The sequence below is a fragment of the Papio anubis genome, chromosome 10 (genome assembly GCF_008728515.1).
Source record: "Papio anubis isolate 15944 chromosome 10, Panubis1.0, whole genome shotgun sequence".
Taxonomy (NCBI): domain Eukaryota; kingdom Metazoa; phylum Chordata; class Mammalia; order Primates; family Cercopithecidae; genus Papio; species Papio anubis.
The window spans coordinates 116,684,465-116,708,176 of record NC_044985.1 but is presented as its reverse complement, the minus strand read 5'-3'; the positions used below and the strand labels follow the sequence as shown (position 1 = coordinate 116,708,176).

The window sequence follows — 23,712 nt, the reverse complement described above, 5'->3', positions numbered from 1 at the left end:
CTGTCCATTGAATCCTGTGAAAAGGAAAGGAACCGAATTGTGTGGCCAGGGTGAAAGAGCACTTACCTTCCCCAGGGCAGGCCACGGAGTTCTGCAGCCAGAAGCCACATGGGCTTAGCTGGGACAGGGCCTGGTGATCAGATGGGAAACCGAGGCGGGGCCCAGCGCAGCCCCGCTCTGAGCAGTGGGGATCTGCTCAGCATCACATGTGGCACCCTGGGAGCTGCTCGCTGTCTGTGGGCCTCCAAGTGGGTCTCTTCTCCGCATTGACACTCTCACTTCTGTTTGCAGGCCCCTCACCCCCTCATGGCAGCCTATTCTAGTGGATTTGGGAGGTGATGGCTGACTGGGGTCAGAGTGGCCTGTGAGACCCCTGGGCTTCTGCCGCGGCACTTTTTTTTTGGGGTGCGTTTCACTCTTGTTGCCCGGGCTGGAGTTGCAATGGCTGTTCCCGACTCATGGCAACCTCCGCCTCCTGGGTTTCAATTCTCCTGCCTCGATCTCCTGAGTAGCTGGGACTACAGACGTCCACCACCACGCTCGGCTAATTTTTTGTATTTTTAGTAGAGACAGGGTTTCACCATGTTGGCCAGGCTGGTCTCAAACTCCTGACCTCAGATGATCCACCAGCCTTGGCCTCTGAAAGTGTTGGGATTACAGGCATGAGCCACCGCGCCTGGCCCTGCCACGGCACTTCTGTCTTATGTACTTATTTGTATTTTACTGTGGAAAATTCCAAGCATGCAGAGGTAGACATCCATGTGCGCTGGTCACCAGCATCAGCAGTGGTCAGCCCAGGGGCCAGTCCCCACCCCAGGGGACCCTTCTGAAGCAGATTCCCATGGTCATCTATTTTATCTTCAAACACATCAGCACACACCTGAAAGGTAAGGGCTCTCGGTGCTCCCAGCGCTATCAGCCCTGTGAAAACACAGTAATTCTTCAAGATGACCAAATACACCACCAGTGCTCGGTGGCCCTGCCGACGGATCTTGTCGGCCTGTACACTCACCACGCGCACTGGTATGTCTAAGTCAGGCTCTCACGCTGCCCTTGGTGAGACAATCCCCCACCCTCCCCCCTGGGCACCCTCCACCCCAAGCCGCTGCCTCTCGCAGGTTCCTCCTGGAGCTGGAGCACCGGATGGAGGAGAACATTGTCATCTCTGGCTGATGGCCCAGGCATGGTGTGTACGGATGCCCAGCGTGACCACCACTTCTCCGTCTACATCACCTATGTCAGCAATCAGACCTACCAGGAGCGGGCCTACAAGCAGCTGCTGTGAGTGTGCCCGGCGAAGGGCTGGGGCAGGGGTGGCGCCCAGCACAGCCATACCAGTGCTGGCCCAGGCTCCTTACGCGGTGGTGCTTCATGGTCCTTCACCTCTGCGTTCCCAAGGTCCACATAGGCCACCCGAGTTGGCCAGGCTGGTGACAGTATCCCAACCCGACACGTTCCGGGGTGTTTTGGTGTCACTAGAGAAACAGTAGCCCAGCCAGACCCCAAGAGAATCAGCGTAGCATCCACTGGACCTGGATCCAACGGCTGCGCAGAGCACTGTGCAGTTAGAAAAGACAGCGTGAGGTCAAGTGAGGTCACGTGGACAATTCAGAACCCTGGACATCAGAGACTGGGTTTGAACTAGCGACAGGGGCAGGGACGGGGTGGGAAGGAGCCTTGGTGGGCCTCTTGAGCAGCACCGGGGCATTGATTGCTAAGCTGCCCGTTTTGAAACTCGGTTTGGTGCTGACCGAGTAATTTTCCAGCCAGCATGCCTCTTCTGAATTCTCTGCACTGAGGTTCGGGCTTCAGTGACTGGGGTTAGCCGGGGAGGCCATCCGGCTCCCGCGCACAAACTTTTCGGGTTTTCCCGAGTCACTTGGCGTCTGCACATTGCACCTCACTGGCTTTTCCACCAAGACATGGAGTTCATGGTGCCCGTTTCGAGCCTGAGTCTTTGGGCATTTGGATATTTTGGTTGAGGTGGAAGGGAGAAGGGGTGGAACTGGAGGGAATCAGGATGCAATTTTGGGGGGATAAACATTGAGAAGGCAAGCACATGGCAGATTAGGAAGCACTCACAGCCCCCAAGAGCCCGTGCTGTGGCCCCCGCCAGGCCTCGTGAGCACAGAGGCTGAGTGACAGGCAGAGAGCCCGACCCTGCCGTCCCGCTGTCCCTGCCCTCCCACTGTCCCTGCCGTCCCGCTGTCCCTGCCATTCCTGCTGACATGCATGGGGCTGAGCTCACCTCCAGCTCTCCCAGCCCTCATCCGCGCTGCAGCCCGGCCCACCGCCAAGCCCCCCTGTCAGAAATAGTGCAGGCTGTCCTGTCGATGTCTATAGCCTGCTGCCCATTCCTGTCACTATGTGGGTTTACCTTGCCACAGTTTCCTGCTGGGTGAAATCATCTAATTGTGCGTCTTGGCCACACGAGGAATCCTTGTCCTCCCACAGACAGCATATTGTGCCAAGTCTTCAAGGCCAGGCATGTGAAACCACTATTGTTACTTGACTTGTACGTGAACAGTCTATTTTCCTTTTGAAAAAAAACCCAAAGAAAGAAATCAACATGTTTTCTGAGCCCGTGGGTCGTCTGGATCCTGGGAGGCTGTGAAGGGGGAGGAGGAGTCTCCAGTTCATGCCTCCTGCAGCCCAGAGACCTACTCCACGTGTCTGTGTCCCCAGCCAGGAGAGGCACCCCGGAGCTGATGGCAATGGGGCTCGACCCCAAGGTAGGGGCTGCCCTTCTCCTCCTTCCTTATCCTGCCTTTCCAGAGGATCACACGCCTCAAGCTATTGGTCCAGGTACAGCCTCCTCCACCTGACCCACAGACGGGGTTTCCCAGGCTTTCCTGTGGTCATTTCGGGGCCCTGTTCCGGGTCATTGGCTTTCTAGGAGGTCTATTGGTTCAACAGATACTATCTAAGCTCCTCCCATGCGTGCCAAGCACGTTCCTGGGCAGTGAGGGCACCACCCCTGCTCCCAGGGAGCCCCATCGCAGGGGGGACAGACTGATCCATGCACAGCCAGGAAGTGGGCATGGCTGTGGGGACAGCCAAATGGGCCCACATGACAGGGGTGGCTGGCTGGCCACTGCCAGTTGCAGGGGTGGGGGCGGGTCAGGAAAGACACGTGGAAGTCAATGTAAGTGGGACCTGGCTGGCAGGGAGGAGGAGCTGGTGGGGCAGGTGAAAAGGAAAAAAGGCTATTCAATACAGAGGAACACGCTTGTGCAAAGGCTGGGGCAAAGGTTGTATTAGAAAGGCCAGCAGCGAGCTCGGGAGCATGATGGGGATGGGAGTGGGTGTGGAGAGACAGGGAGACAGAGAGCAGGTCAGGGGAAGACATGGGGTCTGTCCTCCGTGGTCCTGAGTTGAACTGCACAGGAGCCAGCCCTGGCTGCTCCAGGAGTGGCGGAAACTGGGGCAGGAGTTACACTGGCTGCATGGGGGCTGGAATTAGAGGAGTGAGGCCGGCAGAGATATAGAATTGAAATCAGTGACTGGATGAGAGGGGCGGAAGTGACTCGCCGGTTTTACCTTGAGCAGTTTAAGTGTCTGACCATTGCTGAGAGATGGGGAAGTCTTGGGACATGAGACTCAGGATTCAGGCAGAGATGAGCCCTGATTTGAGAGTGACTTTAAGACAGTTCAGTCTCCAGAGGTCAGGGTGCAAGGAGAGAAACTCCGGGCAGGACCCGTTGGCATCAAGGTGGTGTGGGAGGAGGCCATGTAAGGGGAGGGAGAAGGGGCCTGAGATCAGAGAGAGCTCAGGGGGCGCTAGCCGAGGCCTGGGAAGGAACTTGGGGGAGGGAGAAACCCACAGGAGGCTGGAGGCGTGGGGGGAGCTGCGGGGCATGGGGCTTCCCAGAAAGGGAGGCAGCCGGAACAGAAGTGAAGCCTAAGACCCCCTCCGCCTGACAGGCCCAGAGGCAGGAGCGAGACCCCCTCCGCCTGACAGGCCCAGTGGGCTGGGGCCGGAAGTCCCTCGCCTGACAGGCCTAGTGAGACAGGAGGCCGGGGCTTCTGCACAACCCAGGCCCCTGAGTGAGGCGGACGAGGCGTCCTCATGGCAGGCTGAGGCGGGACAGGGGCCCCTCCATACAGCAGGCTGGTGAACTAGGACGGGGCCTCCTTTCAGCGTGGGCTGGTGGGGGCAGGGGCTCACTAGCCACAGCAGGCCCACAGTGAGACAGGATGGAGACCCCCTCTGCCTGACAGGCCTAGTGAGGCAGGACGGAGACCCCCTCTGCCTGACAGGCCCAGTGAGACAGGACAGAGACCTCCTCCGCCTGACAGGCCCAGTGAGACAAGGAGTCCTCAGCCTGGGCCAGTGAGGTGGGGCGGGACCCCCTCCACCCACAGCAAGGCCCAGTGAGGCAGGACAGAGATCCCCTCTGCCTCACAGGTGCTGGGGCCCTGTCTACTGACGCCCTGGGCAGAGGGAGCTATTGGCAGCTGGGCTGGTGAAGTGGACGGTGTAGAGTGCAGCTGTAGTCCTGAGGGGCATGAGCTGAGGGGGACCTTAGAGCCACAGGTAGCAGAGGTCAGAGGTCAGACAGGTGAGCGGCCAAAGACCTAGAGGCAGCTACTCCAAAAGAGCAGAATTAGAGAGGAGGCCCGTCCCAGGAGGAAAGGGCTTGGGAGCATGAGGCCAAGGAAGCAGGTGTCAGGAGGAGCTAACAGAGATACCAACGTGAGGCACAGCCGGGATGGCGACCCCAAACCAGAAGACACCTGTGGTGAACGCAATTCCATGGGAATTTTTTTTTTAACTTAGAAAAAGTGAAACAGAAGACAGTAACATTTCCTAATTATGCAGTGAAAAATATTTTAGGACATTTTATAGGGAAAGTGCATATGGATATATTAAAACCTTAGCTTCTGTAAGATGAAAACCAACAATAAGATTAAAAGCAATGGGAATGCAGTGATTAGGAAATGGTGGAATGGGGACAGCTGGGGTGGGCGCTCAGGGAAGGGCTCAGAGAAAGGGGTGGTGGGTCAGGGACCATTCCAGAGAGAACAGCAAGTCTCCGCATCAGGCAGCATGCTGGGGACATACTGAGAGGAGGCTGGCGTGGGAGAGCACGCACCAGGCTAAGGAACCCATACTGTCCTCCATTTGAGGCCACCCATGCCACCTGGTCAGATGCAGCTTTTATGCCTGTGAGAAAAGATGCGCCTGGACTGTGCTGTTTAGCCAGGATTTGGAAGTAGGGGGACAGTTAATGACAGGCGAGATGACCACATACAGGGCGGAAGAAACAGGAAGGCGGCTGTGGGTCTCGAAGGTCTCTGGCTTGGCTGCCAGGCAGAGGCGGGCAAGTGACCACAGGAGAGGCTTGGGCTGCTCTCAGGGGAGGCGTCTGTGCTGCCGTGGCACCCAGCAGCCAGGAGGACAGGTGGTTGGTGCTCAGATGCACCCAGCCTACCTACAGGACAAAAGCCAGTTGGAAAACGTGGGCATGGTGGTGATTGCTAGGAGGAAACCAGGTAGAGTTTATAGAGCAATGCCAAAATCATAATTTACAGGTGAAAGCAGTGTGGGCATAATTTTTCGTTAATTGAAGAAAACTGAACAATTGGAGAAAAGACTCTTTCATACACTTTCATGGATAAGACCAAAGTTAACAAAGTTTCGGGGCCCAATGACAGTCCCAGGGAGGAGAGGGAAGCCCTTGGTCTCCCTACCCCTGTCCCGTAAGCATTTAGCTCCCCTTGGGGACAGAGCTGACCCTGGCTGAGTGCGTGACAGTCCTCACTGCTGGATGCTGGATGCGGGCTCTCTTGCCCTCCATTTGTCAGATGGAGACTGTGTGCATGTGTGTGTGTGCATGCATGTGTGTGTGCAGGTATGCATGTGTGTGTGTGCAGGTATGCATGTGTGTAGGTGCATGTATGTATGTATGTGCATGTGTGCTTGTATGCCTGTTTGTACACGTGTGTGCTTGTGTGTGCACTGTGTTTGCAGGTGTGCAAGCATCGTGTGCGCGTGTGCGCAAGTATGTATGCACGTATGTGTGCACACAGGTCTGCATGCATGTGTGTGTGTGCGTGCTGCAGCATGGGGCTGGACTGGTGCAGTAGGGAGGCAGTTACGGTCAAGATGAGAAATGGGGCCGGGCGCGGTGGCTCAAGCCTGTAATCCCAGCACTTTGGGAGGCCGAGACGGGCGGATCATGAGGTCAGGAGATCGAGACTATCCTGGCTAACACGGTGAAACCCCATCTCTACTAAAAAATACAAAAAACTAGCTAGCCGGGCGAAGTGGCGGGCGCCTGTGGTCCCAGCATCTCGGGAGGCTGAGGCAGGAGAATGGTGTAAACCTGGGAGGCGGAGCTTGCAGTGAGCTGAGATCCGGCCACTGCACTCCAGCCTGGGCGACAGAGCCAGACTCAGTCTCAAAAAAAAAAAAAAAAAAAAAAAAAGATGAGAAATGGGAGGAAAGATCAAAAAAGATTAAAGTTAACGCAGCCTTTCCCTGTGCGTAGAACATCCTGAAGAGGGTAGAAGAGAGGTCTGAGCGGGAGTGCACTGCCTTGGATGCCCACAAGGAGCTGGAAATGGTGAGTTTCGCCGCCTCTTGTGCTATATCCCAATGTACTGCTTTCCTTATCCAGGCGCACCTTTCGGGCCCTGCTCCCCACGTGGCCATGTGTCTTTTTAGAAAATGCAAATTTATTTTAAAATTCACTTTTACAATCCAGAAAAGTCACTGGGACTTAAAAAATATACACCAGGTGTGGCTTGTGTAGAGCCTTCTTCACCCTGCTTCCTGGCTCCAGCCTTACCTACCCTGTCTGTTACTGTACTGCAGCACGGCCCTCAGGACACTCTACACCGGTGTGGAGCTCTGCGATCATGCACAGGCCCTGACTCCTCTCATCAGCCGCCTGGTATTGTTCTATGCAGGCATCTGGGGTGCACACAGACCCCAGGCTTGCCTTTGCCTGTTTCTCCATGTCAGAAGCAGTCTCTCCTCCCTCCTGTGAGGCTCACCAAGGCTGGTTCCCACTCTCCCTGTGCCCTGACGTAGCCCTTTACTCTGAACCCATCCCTCCACGCCACTGTCCGTTCCCTGGAGCTCAGTCGCGCCTGTGCATCTCTGTGAGGGGATTCACTGGCGCTGCCCAAGAGTGCAAGGACCGTCTCCTGACTCTCAGAGAGAGACGGCTCCTCCTAGAGGTTTGGAGCAGAGCAGGGGTTGTGCAGGAAGGGCCAGCGAGTACGTTTCAGTCCTCAGGAGCTCTTACCATGCGCTCTGCCGCGTTTGGCTCCTGGCATCAGCTGGAGCTGAGAGCCAGCTTTTGGCAGCTGTGCCAGGGCACCTCCATTGAGCCAGTGATGCCGTCATGGCGGAGAGCAAGGCGGGGGACATCCATATTCCACTTCTTTGTCACCCCATGGCAGAAGCTTAGCAAAAAGAGTATCACCCTCAGTGGGCATCTGATGGTCATTCTCAGCCACACTGAGACATGAGGACTTCCTACCCTAATGCAGTTGGTTCCCACCTCGGGCCTCTCCTCCTGTCCCTTTCCCAGACCAGTTGGCCACCAAAATTCCTCTGGTAGTGACACGCTGTGCCTAGTGGGGAAAGGCTGGAGCCTCAAGCAGGGTAACAGGGGACATCCGCGACCTGTGAGCCAGGCAGCATCTCTAGGGGCCCATGCCCACCTCTGGAAGCAGAGCTTCCCTTTTTAAAGTTCTTTTCTACTTTCATCTTCATTTTCCTTATAATGAAAGGTATTCTCTGTTTCTAACAGGCTTGTTTTTTAAAAATAAAGGTTTGTTTTTTCTCTGATTTATAAAAGTAATTATACTCAATACCAGGAAACTCAGAAAATGCTTGTAAGTAAAAAGAAAACAATAAACTTCAGTAGCCACTTCGCCCTCCCTGCCAACAGGCTGCAGCTCGCCCTAAACAGACACCTGTGCACGCACACCTGTGCACAGCACACTCGCAGGGCACGGACATGCTGCAGCTCGCCCCGAAACAGACATACACATGACACACGCCCAGCACATACATGCCCATACATATCACACACGATACACACTGCACACACACATACACGGCCCCTATAGATCACACAGTACACACTGCACACACACACAGTACACACTGCACACATACACAGCCCCTATATATCACACACAGTACACACTGCACACATACACGGCCCCTATATATCACACAGTACACACTGCACATACACACAGCACATGCTTATCACACACAGTACACGCAGCACACATGCATGGCACGTACATATCACACACAGTACACAGTGCACATGCATACAGCACACACATGCACACACTGCAAATATGCACAGCACACACACACAATACTGCACACACTGCATATACACAGCACACATGCACACACATGGCACACACATATCACACACAGTACACTGCACATGCATACACAGCACACATACACATATGACACTGCACATATGCACAGCACACACTGTATATACACAGCACACGCATGCACCACGGCACGCATGGCACACACAGCACACACACCCCACTGTATTCTTTACAAAAAGGGCTTGTGGTTTAGAAACAGCTGTGCCCCGCATTCGAGTGGAGCATGTGGAGTCCCCGCATTCACGCGGAGTCCCTGCCTCTTTCCTGGATTTCTGTCCTTGCATATATGCATAGATCATAATCATTTTAATCAAATCTGTTGCTGACTCTTGAGGCTGACAATCGTGTTTCTCATTCTAGACAACACAGCAGGGAGCCCCTTGCACACACTTCTGAGGGCATGGTGCTCATTTATGTGCCTGACTGAGAGCCTGCGGCGAGCCTGGCCCTGTGCCAGACCCCATGCGTCAGTGCGGAATTTTCTTTCTTCAGTACGAGTCCTCAGGAGTCCCAGAAAGAGTGGAATTGTTAGGCCCCTTGGTGCCTGGGTTGCCTCCCAGGAGGGTGTGGGGAGAACAGCCCGGAGCCCTGCCGGGCCGTGCAACCTGCGGAGGAGGAGGGCTGCCCCACGCGTGTCTTTTCTGGAGTTTGCTTCCTAGCGAGGACAAGGCACCAACTTTCTCCACCGAAACTAACAGGTTTTCCCGCTTGCCATTGTCCCACAAGGTGCTAGAAAGAGGAGCTCCAGCCCGATTGAGACTGGCCGGCCAGCCTCAGCTGTGGGCACAGTGCTTGGTCACAGTGGTCACTGAGCCCTCTCTGTGGCCTGACGGAGTGGGAGGAAGGGGCTGGGACAGCTGGCTCTGGTGGCCTGATGGGCCCTCCTTCTTGTCCCAGGTGGTGAAGGCATGCAATGAGGGCGTGAGGAAGATGAGCCGCACGGAGCAGATGATCTGCATTCAGAAGAAGATGGAGTTCAAGATCAAGGTGAACTGGAGCGATTGGTGTCAGCCTGTACCTATGCACGGGCCCCTGGCCCCGCCCTGCCCCAGAGGCACAGATCACCACGCCTGGCTGGCCTTCCTTAGGTCCTTGGTCACTGGCCACACTTAGGATCCCCTCTGCCCCCTCCCCAGCTGAAGCCACCCAACCTGCCACCAGGCATGAAACACCACCACGGTGGCCCAGACCTGTCTCCTGAGAGACGGGAGTGCAGGGCTAGTGTGCAGCCTAGAGCCGCGCGGGGTGTGGATCCTGCTCTCACCTGCCAGCCGCGTGGCCTGGAGCAGTCAGTTTACGTGGAGGACGTGGTGGGGGCTACTCCAGGGATCCTCAAACCAGGAGGATTTGGAAGTGACCAGCCTCCCCCAAACTTCACAGGAAACTTTAGGCACTTGTGAGCCCCTAAGGTCCCCTGGGGCCTGACTTTCTGGGAACTCGGCCACAGCAGCACACTGTGCCCGCAGCGGATCCCTGAGACCAGGTTTGGTTTGGGAGCTGAGCCCCACTCGAGGAGGCAGAGGCGGTCTTCTGGGCATCCCATGGAGCTCGGCTGACTGCTGGGTGCCAGGCGCCTGCCCCTGAGTTGCATCACCTGTTGAGCGGCCGTTCAGCTGCAGGCCTGGCCTCCTGGCCCCGTGGGTCCCATTCTTTCCCCTCCACTGTGAACTCAGCCCCTTCTCTGATTCTGCATCCCACAGGCAGAGCTTGGTGGGGGCAATGATGACACACACTAGCTGCCACATTCACAGGCACACACACGGTATCCACACAGCAGTGCACACACGTAAACAGCAGTGTACATGCACGCAGGCACATGCACACACATGCACATACACTTAAAGCTCACATGGGGGTACACAGAACACAGTCCACACACATAGACACAAGTCCACATGTACAGCACACACACATGCACAGCACACTCACGCCCGCAGGGTGCACCTTCACACACACACACACACACACACACCCACACACACACACACAGTCCTGCCATTTCTCTGCATCCGTCCAGAACTCAGCCATTCTGCCCACTTGTGCCTCATGTGTCGGGGCCCTGGGCAGGTGTCAGGGAATGTGACAGATGCAGCACTGGGGGCGTGTCCTGGGGAGGGACACTGTGGGCACAGCCTGCCTGACGCCCTTTCCCCGCCGCAGTCGGTACCCATCATCTCCCACTCCCGCTGGCTGCTAAAGCAGGGTGAGCTGCAGCAGATGTCAGGCCCCAAGACCTCCCGGACCCTGCGAACCAAGAAGCTCTTCCACGAAATTTACCTCTTCCTGTTCAATGACCTGCTGGTGATCTGCCGGCAGATTCCAGGGTGAGTCGGGGCCCGGGGCGCCAGGCGCTCTGGTGGGCGGGGAGTGTGCTGGGCACTGGGTTTGACTGGGGCCGGGGTGCTGGGCGCTCTGGTGGGCGGAGGAGTGTGCTGGGCACTGGGTTTGATTGGGGCTGGGGTGCCAGGCGCTCTGGCGGGCGGGGAGTGTGCTGGGCACTGGGTTTGATTGGGGCTGGGGTGCCAGGCGCTCTGGCGGGCGGAGGAGTGTGCTGGGCACTGGGTTTGATTGGGGCCCGGAGGTTGGGGGTTCGGGACAGAGCTTGGACTTTTGGATCGGGTTTAAAGGTCTGTTCTGCAGAGGCCCAGCTTTGGGCCTTTAGCCAAGGTTATTTCACGTTCCTAAGCCTCAGTTTCCCCTCCTGTAAAGTGGGGGTTTTACTGCTAGGGCCGTGAAGGGCCCAGTCCAGCAGCAGGGTGGCCATGGTAAGGTCATCAGGGTTGGCAGGACCATGGTGCTGTCCACTGTCCGCACCTGGGATGGGTCGCCCTTTTGGGGTGCGGGAGACAGGCGTTCAGGTGGGAGCTTCGGAAGGAGGTGAAGATGAGCCAGTGCCATGGAGCCAGGCTTGCTGGCCTGCCAAGTGGGGCTCTCCTGGGACCTCCATGGGCCTCCTTGGGGCTGACACACCTGCCCTTCTCCCTGATCTCCAGAGACAAGTACCAGGTATTCGACTCAGCTCCACGGGGACTGCTGCGTGTGGAGGAGCTGGAGGACCAGGGCCAGACGCTGGCCAATGTGTTCATCCTGCGGCTGCTGGAGAACGCAGATGACCGGGAGGCCACCTACATGCTAAAGGCATCCTCTCAGTGAGTGCCTCGCCGCCACATGCCCAGTGCCTCCCGTGGCACCTTTCCGTGTGGCCTCAATCCCTACAGGCCTGTCCCCAGGTGGAACAAGGCACCATACGCTCTGCATGGGGCCAACCTGCCCATCCAGACCCTGCGCCAGTACTTTCTGTGGCACCTCTGGGGGTGGCTGCAGGTTCCTGGATGCGTGTACCTGTGTGTGCACGTGTGTATGTGTGTGCATGTGTGTACCTGTGTGTGCACGTGTGTGTGTGTGTGTGTTCATTCCCGTGGGGCTTCAGACTCTGGGCAAGTCCCTCTTTTTGGATGAGCCCTTTTAGAGCCCTTGAGTCAGGCTAAGTAGGGAACCACCATCCTCCTCCTCCCTGCTGCCACTTGCTTGTGGCCTTGAGCTCATTTCACCTCTCTGAGCAGCTGGGACCCCTGCCCTGCAGCCCTAGGCCCCCCAAGAGGGACAAGCAAGCTAAATGTGGGGAGAGATGCTTTGCAGGCCCTGAGCCTGGGACTGTGGAGGTTGCAGTGAGCTGAGATTGCACTGCACTCGTGGAGTGGAACTCCCTTGTGGCCTGCGGAGCTGAGGCTCTGCCCTCCTCCCGCTATGGCCCCAAAGCTGCCCCTTACGCACAACTCACCAGATATCCTCCCCTGCCCAGACCTGGGGCTGCAGCTGACATGGACCAGGGCAGGACCTGTCGGGATGAGAAACTGTGGCTTTGGTGGTGTGGCTGTGGCCACGGAATGCGCTCTTACGCGTTACTTGGTGGGAATTGTTACCTTGTGGGCTCACTCTTACTGCTTGACTTTTGAAAGCATCACACGGGAACATGATTGAGGGGCTCCCCCGTGCCCTTCCGTGGGTTCGTGTGTGTGTCAGACCCTGGACCAGCCCGTTTCTGTGGCTCCCCCAAGCTGTCCCTGGGGTGGGCTGGAGTGGTGCTCAGGATGGTGGACGCAGATCCGAGGGGCGGCTAGCTGGGAAGCCTCGTGCCACATCGTGGGGGGTCGCCGCTGAGCTGCAGCTGGGGCACTGTCTTCTTCCCTGCGCCAGGAGTGAGATGAAGCGTTGGATGACCTCGCTGGCCCCTAACAGGAGGACCAAGTTTGTTTCGTTCACATCCCGGCTGCTGGGTAAGTCACCAGTGGGTAAGGGGGCGCCATTTGTGCTTGGGCTGGCCCTGCCTGATGCCGCAGGTGCACGGTGTGCCCTGCCTGGAGGGAAGACCTCCCTGAGCTGGCGGTCTTAGAGGCCTGCACGGGCCTCCAGGGGCTGCTTCCTACTGGAAGCTTAGTACGGGCCAGCAACGCGGCATGGCCACACTGTGTGAATGTTGGATGGGCCTTAGGTGACAGTACCACCAAGTCACCAGGAGGAATTTGGACCAAACTCCACTGCTGTTTTTAGGTTTGCCAGTTGTCCGAAAAGCGTATTAAATAGAAAAAAGCCAGGTGCAGTGGCTCATGCCTGTAATCCCAGAACTTTGGAGGCCGAGGTGGGTGGATCACCTGAGGTCAGGAGCTCGAGACAAGCCTGGCCAACACAGCGAAACCCTGTCTCTACTAAAAATACAAAAATTAGCCAGGTGTGGTGGTGCGTGCCGGTAGCCCTAACTACCTGGAAGCTGAGGCATGAGAATCGCTTGAACCTGGGATATGGAGGTTGCAGTGAGCTGAGATTGCACTGGGATATGGAGGCTGCAGTGAACTGAGATTGCACTGGGATATGGAGGCTGCAGTGAGCTGAGACTGCACTGGGATATGGAGGCTGCAGTGAGCTGAGACTGCACTGGGATATGGAGGCTGCAGTGAGCTGAGACTGCACTGGGATATGGAGGCTGCAGTGAGCTGAGACTGCACTGGGATATGGAGGTTGCAGTGAGCTGAGACTGCACTGGGATATAGGCTGCAGTAGGCTGGAGACTGCACTGGGATATGGAGGTTGCAGTGAGCTGAGACTGCACTGGGATATATGGAGGAGTTGCGGACTGAGACTGCACTGGGATATGGAGGTTGCAGTGAGCTGAGACTGCACTGGGATATGGAGGTTGCAGTGAGCTGAGACTGCACTGGGATATGGAGGTTGCAGTGAGCTGAGATTGCACTGCACTCCAGCCTGGTGACAGAGGGAGACTCTGTCTCACAAAGAAAAAAGCGCAAGTCCAGCAGCCTTATGGAGAAGCTGCTAACCCTGATCACATGAACCTGTCCTGACCACCCCAAACCACTCCCAGGGCCATATCCCAGGTACAAAAAGTTCCTTCTGAAGGTAGGCTAGGAGGCCCTCACAGCCTTGTCATGTATTTCTTCCCAGAACTCTATTTTATGTATGCGTTTCTTTGGAAACAAATCCTCCTCTTCCTCAGATGAGCCCTTCTCCAGTTGCTGTGGGAGTTTTCTTATTCTAGGCAGAGCTCAGCTGCGGGCTTGGTGGGAGCAGGCAGGTGAGTGCCGCGGTGGTGGGGACGTACCTGTGCCTCTTGTCCCTCAGACTGCCCCCAGGTCCAGTGCGTGCACCCATACGTGGCTCAGCAGCCAGACGAGCTGACGCTGGAGCTCGCCGACATCCTCAACATCCTGGACAAGACTGACGACGGTGAGGCCCAGGGACCTCCCCTCGGGGCCCCCAGGGGACGCTGCACGGAGCCTTGCCCGGCAAGAGATGACGGGGAGGTGGAGAAGCATCACCACTGGCTGAGGGGCGGGTGCCCTGCCATGTCTCTTGCTCCCTGAGACGTTCTGCTTGGACACCGTCCATCCTGGCTTCATTGGCCTTTCCTCAGCATAAAGGAGGAATTGTTTTCAGTGTCTCCCTGTCCTCCCCTAGAGCCGGGAGGGCCCACCTTTCCTCCTTCACAGTGGGCCCAGCCCAAGCGGGTGGCTTCGTGTCCCCTTCCCCTGGTCCTGGCCTCAGCGCCTCCATCACAGTGTGAGGGGACAACCAGGAACATCCTAACCCTGACCTCACCCAGACCCGACCCTGCCCTCACCCAGACCCGTACTTGCAGCTTCAGGTAAGCCTGTGACCACCAGGCTCGGTGCCCCATGTGGGCCAAGAAGCCGCCCCCAGCTCCTGGCCACCCCTGCTGGTGTCATCAGTACCAAGTGAAGTTCCTCCCAGCCCCTGTAGAATTGAACACAGACCGCCTTTCCCTTTTCAAATCACATCCCTGTCTCTACAGTAATTGCTCCTGATCCAAATCCCCAAAGTATACAACCGCATCTTCCCCGCCTCCTCCTCTCCTGCTGGGTCCTGGTGGAAGGCCTCAGGCTGGGACCTCCAGGGGAGGCCTTCTCCAAGGAGTCCCTCTTGTGAGCTGTTCCCAAAGGCCCAGGGGCTCTCCTGCCCTCTTCCCATGGAATATAACTAGCCTGCTCCCCTCCCAAATGAGACCTGCAGAGGGCATGCCCCAGGCTTCTTAGCTCCGATCAGCCACAAGGTCTGAGCAAAGACCTGGTGATCTCCAGGGGAGGGGAGGGGAGAGGTGGAGAAACAGGGCAGGGAGAAGCCAGGTGACGCTGAGACTACTGGTGTTGCCAGTTCACGATGGGCCCTCTCCACTGACCACACTGGCCCTGAGGAGGCCAAGCCTGGGAGGATCTGCTCAGCAAGAGGCTAATGACACAGTCCAGACCGGCTAACCACGCACTCAGCTGCCACCCCCACCAGCCCCTTGAATGCCCCCAGCTCTTTGGAGTGGCCCTTGGGGTCTCCTGGGCTCGTGTAGGGCAGCACAGAATTGCCGAGGGTCCCAGAGCGGGTTCCAAAGTCAATGTGGAACTGCGTGGCACGGAGCAGGTCTTGTTCTGTGCAGATGCCCACGCACCTCCCAGCTTATGGGGGTGAATCCGGTCTGAGCATCTCGGCAGAGGTGTGCAGAGCTGCTGCGTTTTGGGAAAGGCCAGCTGGATCCCTAGTGTCCTGCACACAGATGGGGGCCCTGGCTGGGAGGGAGCCTCTGTGCAGCCTGCGCCCTGCAGGGGCACCTAACTTTCCCTCCCTCCCCTCCCTGCACAGGGTGGATCTTTGGCGAGCGTCTGCACGACCAGGAGAGAGGCTGGTTCCCCAGCTCCATGACTGAGGAGATCTTGAATCCCAAGATCCGGTCCCAGAACCTCAAGGAATGTTTCCGTGTCCACAAGATGGATGACCCTCAGCGCAGCCAGAACAAGGACCGCAGGAAGCTGGGCAGCCGGAATCGGCAATGACCCCCCCCCCCGGGGGGGGGCCGGCGCGAGCAGGGCCTGCATGAGACCCTGACAGAAGGTGGGGGCTCTGGGAAGCACAGGCCAGCGCCTCCCCAGGTGGCAGGATCTGGCTTGGGGTGCCCGGCCCTCATCCCTGCCCACACAGTGCGTGCTCACGTGTCTTGGCCCCTTGCTCGCAAACTGGATAAAGGGTGCCCAAGCCTCTCCTGATGCATTTGTAAACAAGAAGGTTTCAGCAGTATTACACCATCTCCCTCGTGCCTCCGAGGGGGTGGAAGGGGGTTGGCACGCTCCAGGGCCCCCCGCGCCCCTGGCCCCCGGGACTAGAAGAGGCTCCCAACCCAGAGTGTCCCCGTGGGAGGCAGGCAGAAGGTGACAATTGACATGATTTCCTGCACGCGTCCTCCTCTACCTTGGAAGCAGTTAGAATCCACCAGGCACAGATGGGGCCGCCCTTGCCTGACGGAGCTTGATGAGCAGCCCTTGGTCTCCAGTTCCCAGGACTGAGAGCCCAGCTGCCCCTGTTCACCCTTCCCCGGGCCTCTGCCAGCCTCTGGCTGCACGGTCAGGCCCTGCTCCACAGCAGGCCTGCCAGAGCTTGGCTGGGGACCCCTCCCACCTCTGGCTCCCTGATGGGCTGGAGGTAACTTGTGTCTTCTAGCCCCTTAAGGAGCCCAGGTGTTTTAAGGAATGAATTGGTCACTGCATCTTGTATCGATTATGGTTCTGAGAAAAGCAAATATCACTTTTGGCTGCATTAAAAGAAGCATCATATATAAAATAAAAGAGATGAAGGTCTACTCTTTATTGCCCTGGTACACAAAGGAAGGGGGCGTTTGGTTCCAGGCAGTGAGAGAGGGGCACCCCTTCAAGGCGGGTGGAGGAGGCACTCCCCAAAGGAAGGGCTCGAGGCGGTTTCCCGAGGAGGAAGGAGCAGCCGGGGCCTTGTCTCAGCATGGGAGCAGATTTGGGCCTCCACTTGTAGGACTCCAGAAGCAGAAAGGGCTGTTTGACAGAGCCGGGGACGCCCCTCTGCTGCAGTGGAAGTGAGGACACAGCTTTGGAAGACCGCAGAGGCCCCGAAGTGTCCATGGTGGGGGGCCCTATGGGGATCTTACCACAGGCGTGGGGCTGGGACTTCCGCACTGCCCAGACACAGGCCCTGGGCCCTTCACACCCTCAGCTACCCAGAGCTCCACTCCCGCCCCTCGCCCCAGCTCCACCTCAGCCTGCCGAGAGGTCCTGTGTGCCCAGGACCACACTCTCTGCCAGGACACAGTTTCCCTGCTCTCCAGAACAGGCCTCTGGTTCAGATCCAGTGGGACTTTGTAGCGTCTTCCCACAGGCCACAAAAGGGTGCTCGTTGGTCCTGGGACCTCAGACCCTCTGAGAATCACAGGGATGCCAGGCGTGTGACACTGGTTCCACTGGAGAGGGAGGCCCCCGGGTCCCAGTGAGGGGCTGTGATGTACCCGTTGGTGGGAGAGTGCGTGCAGAGTGAGGAAAGGGAAAGAGGGGGCCATCTCTTGTCCCTGGAGGGGAGGGTTGGGAAGGAGTTGGGTGGCCATTTATCCCCGTGCCTTTTGAGGCTGGAAAACAGCGTGTTGAGTTGGATCATCCGGTCTGATGAAGGCTTTGGTTACTCAAGGTTATGTGAGATGAAGTAAGTTAACCAATTAGGAAAATAGGTCAGTTTCATAGCACTCCTTTATAAGCAGAATCGTTTAACTCAGTGTGTTTTGGGGAGACTGGTCGAGTGGGAAGCTGTTAACAGACTTGGATGAGGCCTTGGACCCCATCCCCCAGTGTGTGAGAGGTGCGCGGGCACCACCTGGGCTCCCCGAGTGTCCAGGAGGAGAAAGTCATGGCAGGAAACTGCCATGGGGAGCTCAGGGACACCAAAGAGGCCAAAACAGCTGCTAGAGAAAATGAGTTTTTGAAAAAGAGGAGCAGCTTGCCCTCCAGCAGCATTGCCACTCAGGAATCTTCAGAAGCATTAAGCTGTCCCCAAGGGGTCTGCTGGCCTCCAAACTGTCCAGCCCTTCCCTCCAAAGTCTCTGGGGACGGGGGTAGGGCCCAAGTTCCTGCTTCCCTGCTGCGCCGAGCAGGTTAAATGATCAAAGGATCGAAGTTTACATCTCTAAATGCTTCCGAGGTGGGGACCATGGACCAGGCTCCTCACCCTCACTCTGCCCCGACGCTCTGAGAGTGAAGTGGGGTAAGAAGAGCTGGGAAAGCCGTTTTCTCTCCCTGAACAGACGAACCGTAGGCGTGGGGGCTGCCGGTTCGGCCCAGCCAGGCCAGGCGGGGAGAGTAGGAAGCAGGGACGGGCAGCGTCCAGCATCCACCCTAGACTCATCCTGCTCCTGAGGCTCCCTAGGCAGAGGGGTTACCTGGGGGCCTGGGGCTGCGGGTCTGAGCCCTCGGATGGGGCCCTGGCTGCGGGACTCAGAGTCACAAGACGTCCCCCAAAATAACGCGGCCTCTGGCTGGGAGCGCCGACGGCCCCCGCCCTCCCCAAGCCCGGCCTCAGGGAGCGGCAGGTCCCGGGGTCTCCGTCGGCCTCTCCTGCCCTCGCGCTTCCCTCCTCACGGAACGCTCTGAACCCCAGCGGAGCGGGATGGGGGGCAGGCCCCGGGGAGCGCGGTGAGCGCCTCGGCCCGGGCCCAGGCAGAGGAGGCGGCGCCGGGAGAACGGGCCACGCGTGGCCCCGGCAGTAACGGTGCCCCAGGCCGGGCTAAGACCGCTGGCCGCACACCGGCTCCGATGCCCTGGCGGCCCCGGCGCACGCGCACCGCGCACGCACATGCGGCGCGCTCCTGCGGCACTCCAGCCGTGGTGCACGCGGACGCCGGGCCGCGCGGCCCTGCGCGCGCTCACGTGCACGCCACACGCGCGCGGGCTGGGACACGCTGTGTGCTCACGCACGTCCCGGCGCCCCTGCGGGGAATTCGGGCGCGACTCCGGCCCCACGCGCGTGCACGGCACCCACCCTCGCCCCCGCGCCCACCCCCGTCCTGAGCCCGCGCCTGCGCGCGTTCACTCTCTGGCACACCTGCACGCGCGGACACGCACGCGCAGACATACGGGCGCGCGAGGAGTGCAGCCGAGTCGCGCCGCGGCCGGGCGCGGCCCCTTTATTCGCTTCAGGAGGCGGAAAACTTTCTCAGCGCGACGACCACGAGCGCCAGCACCACGCAGGTGGCCAGCAGGGCGGCGATCACGATGGCCGCGATGGCGCCGGGCCCCAGCGACCCTGCGGAGGACGGAGGACCACGTCACCTGCCAGCCCCGGCCGGGCCGGCCCTCCTCCCCGCGCCTCCCGCCCCTCCTCATTTCTCCCTCCCCCGCCCCGCTCGTACCGCTGCCCTGGTCCAGCCGCTCCTGTGCGGTGCTGTCCTCGGGTCCTGGCGCGACGGTGGGAGCTGGGGGACCGGTGTCTACGGGCTCCCGGCCGGGGCTGGTGCTCTCCACGGGGCCTTCTCCCGACGGCAGCTCGGCCGGCTCGTTCCACAGCGTGGGCACGGGCTCCTGTGGAACATCATCTGCAAAGCCAACGGGAGGCGCTGGGGCCCCAGGTGACAGGGCCGACAGGGACGTCACCCCCTACCTCTAGGTTAAGCAAGTTGCAAGTTGCGGGTAGCGCTGTATGAGGGGTCTGGGCTCAGCGCTGCACTAGCCCTGACATTTCCCAGGCTGGGAAGCTGAAGCCAGTGCATTGCTGCCTCCTGTAGGGCAAGGCCGGTGGGTGGGCAGGAGTGTCTGGTCAGTGTAAGGGAGGTGCCCCCCGAAAGCCCTTCTCTGCTCATAGGGTTGGGAGTTGGCAAGATTTGGGGTACCCAGGGACCAGAGAGCAGGAAGGAGACATTCTCAGTCCCGCAGAAAGCACAGGCTGAGACGCCTACATAACCCCCGCCCTGTACCCTCACCAGTCAGCCCACCCCAGTTGTCCTCTCCCACCCATCACCCCAACCCTGGGCCATCCATCCCCCATAACCAGATGGGAGGCCCCAGAAACGCTAGAAAGCTCAAGATGGGGATGGTAGGTCGGCCCTTGGCCTCTCCAACCCAGCCAGACCATCTGACATCACAGTGTTGGTACTGTCTGATTCTCTCTCTCTCTCTCTTTTTTTTCTTTGAAACAGTCCTGCTGTGTTGCCCAGGCTGGAGTGAAGTGGTACGTTCTCAGCTCACTGCAGCCTCTGCCTTCCAGGTTCAAGTAATTCTCCTGCCTCAGCCTGCAGAGTATCTGGGACTACAGGCACCTGCCACTATGCCCAGCTAATTTTTGTATTTTTAGTTGAGACAGGGTTTTGCCATGTTGGCCAGGCTGATTTCGAACTCCTGACCTCAGGTGACCCGCCTGCTTCGGCCTCCCAAAGTGCTGTGATTACAGGTGTAAGCCACTGCAGCCGGCCCCATGCCCTAATCTCAACTGGGATAGAGACTGATCCAGGGACATTCGACCCTCAAACAGGTCCCTTGGATGAGCTTGGGGATGTCCTGACACCTCATCTCTTTGACTCCAGCTGCTCTGTGGTGTGGGAACTGCTTTTATCGCCATTTCAGAGACAAGAAAGCCAAGGCTTGGGGATAAGGTGCCGCGACGGTGAGCACAGGTGGGCTGAAGCCCTTGGACAGTTGCAGGAGTGGTTGTGCTGCCCAGAAACAGTGTAGGGAGGTTGCCGTTCTGTGAATAGACCCTGCTGGCCAGCCTGCGACCCTAGGGCACCTTTTGTCCCTGCGGGTTCCATCCCTGAGCACTGGGGCAAGACTGAAGCCAGACACTTGCTCTCCTGTTAGGCTCACCAGCACCCAGAGAGGGGGATGCTCGAGAGGACACAGAGGTCCTTCCTGGGTTTTCCGGCCAGTTGTGTCCATCTAGGGCAAACCACGCAGAAACATCGGCCAATCCAGACTCAGGGTCACTCTTAAAGTAAATGGGCCTTCCCAAATGTCAAAGTCAGGAAAAACGAAGAAAGACTGAAAGGTTCCAGATCAGAGACTAAGGAGACAACTCAATGTTCCTGGACGGGGAGGGACAGGCCTGTGATTGGAGACGCTGGGGTCCGTTGGTGAAGTTTGAACAGGGTGTGGCTTAGGACTGCCTCAGTGCTTATTTCCTGGTTTTGATAGCTGACTCTGGTGTGTACGAGAATGTCCTTGTTCTCAGGAAGAATTTAGGGGCAAAGGAAGATGACTTCTGCAACTTACTCTCACATGATTCAGCATTCAGATAGAAAGAGGAGTCAGCAATGTAGCAAAATGTTGGCCGTTGGCGAGACTAGGTGGATGGACTCCTGGAGTTCATTGGATTGTAAAATTCACATCTTTCCACAATAAAATGTTAGCAGGTCCCTGGCTTCTGGGCCTCTCTCAAGCCTGGAGAGGTCAGTTGCAAGGCTCAGCTCCGAGACTCAGCTTGCTGACCTTTCAACTGACCTGCCACATTCCCCAGGGCTGGCCCAAGGGAGAACCCCTTTCCAGAAAAGATCTCTGGCAGGAGGCCCCAGGGGTGGAAGGCCCACTGGCCCCCAACTGGGAGAGGCTTCCCTCCCGAGGGGCCCAAGGCTGGACTGCAGCACTGATGTCTGTCCAGCCTCCCACCAACCTTGAAGACCACCCTGAGAGGAGGGGAAGTGACCCAGCCAGGCCTCCCGTGTCACAGCCAGAGAGGCAGGGGTCTGCAGCCATGCAGCCCCCATGGAAGGCCTCAGGCCCCTGGCATGCTGCCTCAGGCTTCTGGGGGTTGGGCAGGTAAAAGGCCTGAGTGTGCCCACCGCCTGGCAGGCGCCAGTGTCTAGGCTCGCTGACTGCCTGAACATGTCCAAAGAAATGGCACAAATGACACACCCAAGACAGACTGGCAGGCAGGCACCTCCCTGCATCTGGAGGCCGCGACAGGGCTGCTGGGTACCAGGCCCAGCTGAGCCGGGTGGCATCTGTGGGAATCAGCCAAGGAGTGGCAGACCTCCAGCCCCTGCGAAGGCAGGGCTCAGTCCCCGGGCTAGCGCAGCAGGGGTGAGCTGCCACCCTTGAGGGTATCCTCTGAGCAGGGCAGTGGGGAGCCCCACTCAGGCCCTGTCCCTGTCTGTCCCCCATGACCCAGCCTGTCTCTGCTGCCCCCACCACCAGACATACCTGCCCTGGCCTCCTCCCACTGTACACAGCCCCCTCCTGCCCAGCCAGGCCATGAAGCTTCCTAATCAGGAGGGCTGGGGCCTATCCTTGCTCCATCAGGCTCTCACCCTGGACTTCATGCCCCAATCCACCTTCCTGACTTTTGAGATGGGGGTTCAGACTATGCTGTCAAGCATCTTGCACAAGGAGGTAACTGTGTGAACACCAGCATCTTCAGCTGCTGCCTCTGGCCTGGGGCACACCTCTGGACACAAGCCCAGTTGCTATGGGTCTGCAGCCGCTGGCCACCACAGGAATCCCTCACAGGCTGGCCCAGAACCCATCTGTACCCAAGCAGCCAGGGCCCCAGGGGCCACCAGCTCTCTGCCAACCTAGTCTGGTGCCCAAGTGGCAGACACATGGGCTCGAAATGACAGCCTGCATTCAGTCACTGACCCACCAGGAAAAGGGGTGCCGCGGCCAGGGAGGGGCCGAGCCACTTCTTATCCTCATCTGTGTTTCTAGAATTTGCTCCAGTAAGAAGGGAAAGCAAAGCTGAAAGGCAGTTCCCATCTTCCCCCAAATCCATCCTCTGGGAAGCTGGGAGCAGGGCAGTTTCCCAGCAGGAGTCCTGTCCGGGGAAGGTGGAGATGGGGCAGGAGCGAAGGTGTGGAGGATGGAACTCATGGCATGCCAGGCAGGCAGTGAATAGGCCAGGGTGACAGAAAGTGAGGGTGGCAAAGAGGTGGGGGCACCAAGGACCCCAAGAAAGTTCTATCTGCCTTGGCGGTACTGAGGCCCAGACTCCATTGACCAGAATTAGCCATGTGGTGTGACTACGAGCTCTGACCCAGGAAAGCGGGGGCTGGTGGCACTGCCACAGGCCTGGGCACCACGGGCTCTCTCCCAGCCCCACTGGCCCCAGCCGCCCTGCCTTTTGGTAAATAAGTTTGTTTGACCACAGGGCCCTGAGGCCAGGCGCCTGTGCTCACAGACACCCTTTGTGTGGGCCATGAAGGGCCTTTTCATCCCTGCCCTGGCCTCCTGCCCACTCAGCCCAGCCTGCTACCACCTCAGTGGCTGAGGCCACAGGCTCCCAACAGGGAGGGCCTGGGCCTCAGATGGGGCCTGGGCCTCAGCCCGCAAGGCCGCTCCTTCCCTTTCTGTCTGCTACAGGACCCCAGCCCACAGAGCAGAGGGCCGTGTACACACCTGCCCAGAGCTCCCAGCCCAGGGGTGGGGTGCTAAGAGCCTCCCAAACGCTCTTCCCCCCAGAATGGCAAGAACAACAGCCAGAACCCCAGAGACTCAGGGGCTGGGATGGCATGGTCTGGCCCCTGTGGGGAGCCGCCTGCTCTTGGTAGAACACATGGAGGGAAGTGGGGCAGTGAGGCCAGGTGAGGTCCTGGCTGTCCCCAAGGCATCCTATGGTGGCAGAGGAAGCCCATCCGCCCACATTGATTAGGGACAGTCTGGCCCAGGCACTCTGGCCGGCAGCCTGGGCCGGGAGGGTCAGCCACACAGGAGCAGGAACCTGGGCAGGAGCCACAGGCAACCCGGGAGCCAGGGCCTCCCCTTCCGCCCACGTGGACCACCAGGCTGGAGAAGCAGCTTCATCCCGGTGAGGGGGCTGCAAAGATCACAGCCCCAGGATCCAAGCCATAGAAGATGCCACCTTCCCCTTTAGGTCCCTTCCCCCAACTCCTGAAGACACCGCATGGCTCGCTTAGGCTGGCGCCTCTTCCACCACGAGGGAGGCTGGCGGCCTCCCAGCCTGCGGGAGGACGGAGAGTTCTGCTGAAACCACCCGGCGCCAGGGAGGGGCTCAGACCACGGAATCCGCATTCCCCTGATGCTC

General features: G+C 58.6%; 1 protein-coding gene across 1 annotated transcript in view; it reads left to right on the top strand.

Annotated features, from left to right (window-relative positions):
- Positions 1 to 16,522, top strand: part of NGEF (neuronal guanine nucleotide exchange factor) — a 49,969-nt gene extending 33,447 nt beyond the window's left edge. The window contains exons 5-14 of the mRNA XM_031651716.1: positions 1,119 to 1,168; positions 1,243 to 1,436; positions 2,737 to 2,805; positions 6,495 to 6,569; positions 9,280 to 9,369; positions 10,543 to 10,706; positions 11,376 to 11,531; positions 12,580 to 12,659; positions 14,017 to 14,121; positions 15,544 to 16,522. Of these exons, the coding sequence (XP_031507576.1) occupies positions 1,119 to 1,168; positions 1,243 to 1,436; positions 2,737 to 2,805; positions 6,495 to 6,569; positions 9,280 to 9,369; positions 10,543 to 10,706; positions 11,376 to 11,531; positions 12,580 to 12,659; positions 14,017 to 14,121; positions 15,544 to 15,734 (1,174 nt within the window). The 3' untranslated portion in view covers positions 15,735 to 16,522. The remainder of the gene's footprint in view (positions 1 to 1,118; positions 1,169 to 1,242; positions 1,437 to 2,736; positions 2,806 to 6,494; positions 6,570 to 9,279; positions 9,370 to 10,542; positions 10,707 to 11,375; positions 11,532 to 12,579; positions 12,660 to 14,016; positions 14,122 to 15,543) is intronic.
- The last annotated feature ends 7,190 nt before the right edge of the window (positions 16,523 to 23,712 follow it).